At 42.5% G+C, this 2,165-nt stretch overlaps 1 protein-coding gene across 1 annotated transcript; it reads right to left on the bottom strand.

Annotated features, from left to right (window-relative positions):
* Positions 1–433: 433 nt before the first annotated feature.
* On the bottom strand, positions 434–1,648 carry LOC113772904 (calmodulin-binding protein 25-like). The gene has a single exon (XM_027317405.1). The coding sequence runs from the start codon at positions 1,428–1,430 to the stop codon at positions 729–731; it is 702 nt and encodes a 233-aa protein (XP_027173206.1). The 5' UTR covers positions 1,431–1,648; the 3' UTR covers positions 434–728.
* Between the last annotated feature and the right edge of the window lie 517 nt (positions 1,649–2,165).

Genomic DNA, 2,165 nt, shown 5'->3' with positions numbered 1-2,165 from the left:
GGTGAAATGAGTTGAGTGGTTCGACCCTCGCACTTGCACTAAAAAAACTGCAAATTCGCTTCCGTGCGTTTGGTTCAGTTTAAAAGAAAATGGGCAACCAAAATTAAACCCAAATAATCTAGTGCTCAAACACACTCAATTCTTCGAGCTCATCTTAGTCTCATCATAACACAATGGAAATCATCAAAAACAGTACTACAGCTCTTGCATTAGAAACTATAATCTTGTAGAGTTAATACAAAAACCTTTCATTAACCGAGTTTATGCGCAAGGGCTTAAAATTTGAGACAAATTTTTTTGAATCATTAAGCAGCCAAATGACCATAAATCTTTTCATTTGTCTTCACTAGCTCCCCTCACACAAAAATTCAACCAATTTAACAAAATTAGCAAAGAGTGCCTTAGTCCTAGACAAGGAAAAAGATTACATATTAAATGGCAAATTAAATTCTAAATAAACTTTTAATTAAACAAAGACCATTATAGCCATATATATTAATTAATATACCACATCACCAGTGCTAGCTAATACACCTTCCCCCACAAAGAGCTATTCATCATTACAAGTAATGATGGCAAAAAAAACAGAGTCCCATCCAAACACGCCTTAAATCCCCAAAATATGAACACATTGCAGGTGTGATTTACCCGTTTTACCCCTCCATTTCCTACACCTACATCCCTAGACAAAAGAAAGTTGAAAAAAAGATTCATTAAATTAGATTACATTAGTTCCAGGACTCGAGCGTTGGGAAGGAACAAAAAGATTCAAAATCAAACCCAGATGAGCCACCGTCGGCCACCACCGCCAGAGGAGACGGCTGAGCAATACTAACCGCCACTTGCGGCTGAACCACCAAAGCCGAAGCCGGACCCACTTGCTGTTGCTGCTGCTGGTTATTAGGAGGGTCCAGCAAAAAGGCTGAAGTGTCGAGAGTTGGCAAGCAACCGGCCTGAAGCCGGTTAACCGGAGGACGCTGTGGCTCCGGTTTAAGCACAGGGTTGACCGGCAGCTGGCAGTTCCCTCCAAACCTCACACCGGTCACCTGCTGAACCATCTGGCGGAAATTCGCTGGATCCGCGGTGATAAACGTCGTCGTACTACGTTTCGACGCCCGCGACTTCCTCTTCGTAATCTTCCCACCATTGACTCCTCCCACCCCGTTTCCAGCGCTCCGTCTCTTGGAAACGGTAGTTTCGTTCTCAGAACCGCCGGAAACGGTGGGCGTGTGGACCGGCGTCGTTTCTGATTGGTAAAAAGGATTCATCATCTCGCTGGAAACATTATCGGAATGGCTAGAGAGTGATTTTTGCAGCGCTCTTGTCAAGGTTTCGGTGTCTCTCGCAAAAGCATCGTTAAGCCACGAGTCCGCAAATGTCGGCCGAAAAGCCCACGGCTCCATTGCCACCAAATTGTCTGAAGAAGCCATATTTGTACACTTTTTTCGAATTTTGCACGAAATTGTAACAAGTTGAAGGATTCGATACAGTTGTTGTAGTCCACCGCCCTTAGAGCTACAGCATTTTGGTGATGATTTTGTACAATATTACTAAGACTAGTGAAGAAAAAGGTGAGGTGGGACGGATCAAATGGAAGGGGTGTTTTCTTTTTCCGCTCGAGCAGGGAGAAAGGGTGAAGAAGAGAGGAAATAAGGAAGAGGGTTGAGGGATTGGGGGGAGTTAAATAGGACGGTGATAAGGGGGTGGGAGTGGGGCAGGGATGAAGGAACCGCGTTCCTCGGGACACGCGTCAGCAATTGTGTTCGGACACTAAACCGTGGTTTAGGGAATGATGGGAATCAGCGTCTGTGCAACGGTGTCTGTTGGGCAGCACTCGGCAAGATTTATTTCAAGCGGGGGGGTTTGGGCAACGAATGTCCATTAGGCACTACTCGATAAGATTTATTTCAAGTAGGGTGTTTATCGATCAATAATTAGGAATTTGGTTTTAAAAAATTTCGGAATTCGAGAATAGATTTTTCGAGACTAATATCCAATTGTTGTCATGTTTGGATTGCCATTTTTAAGATTTTTTTTTAGAAAAATATACTGTAATGATTTGATGTATATAAGGTAAAAAAATAATTGAAAAATGTGTTCACAAAAAACGTAAAAATTTTTTAGTAGAAAATCACAATCCAATCATAGTAGGATTTCAACCGAAA

Source organism: Coffea eugenioides, chromosome 6, assembly GCF_003713205.1.
Source record: "Coffea eugenioides isolate CCC68of chromosome 6, Ceug_1.0, whole genome shotgun sequence".
In the NCBI taxonomy this organism is placed as follows: domain Eukaryota; kingdom Viridiplantae; phylum Streptophyta; class Magnoliopsida; order Gentianales; family Rubiaceae; genus Coffea; species Coffea eugenioides.
Note: the sequence above shows the minus strand (reverse complement) of the source record. Positions and strands in the feature narration are given on the sequence as shown.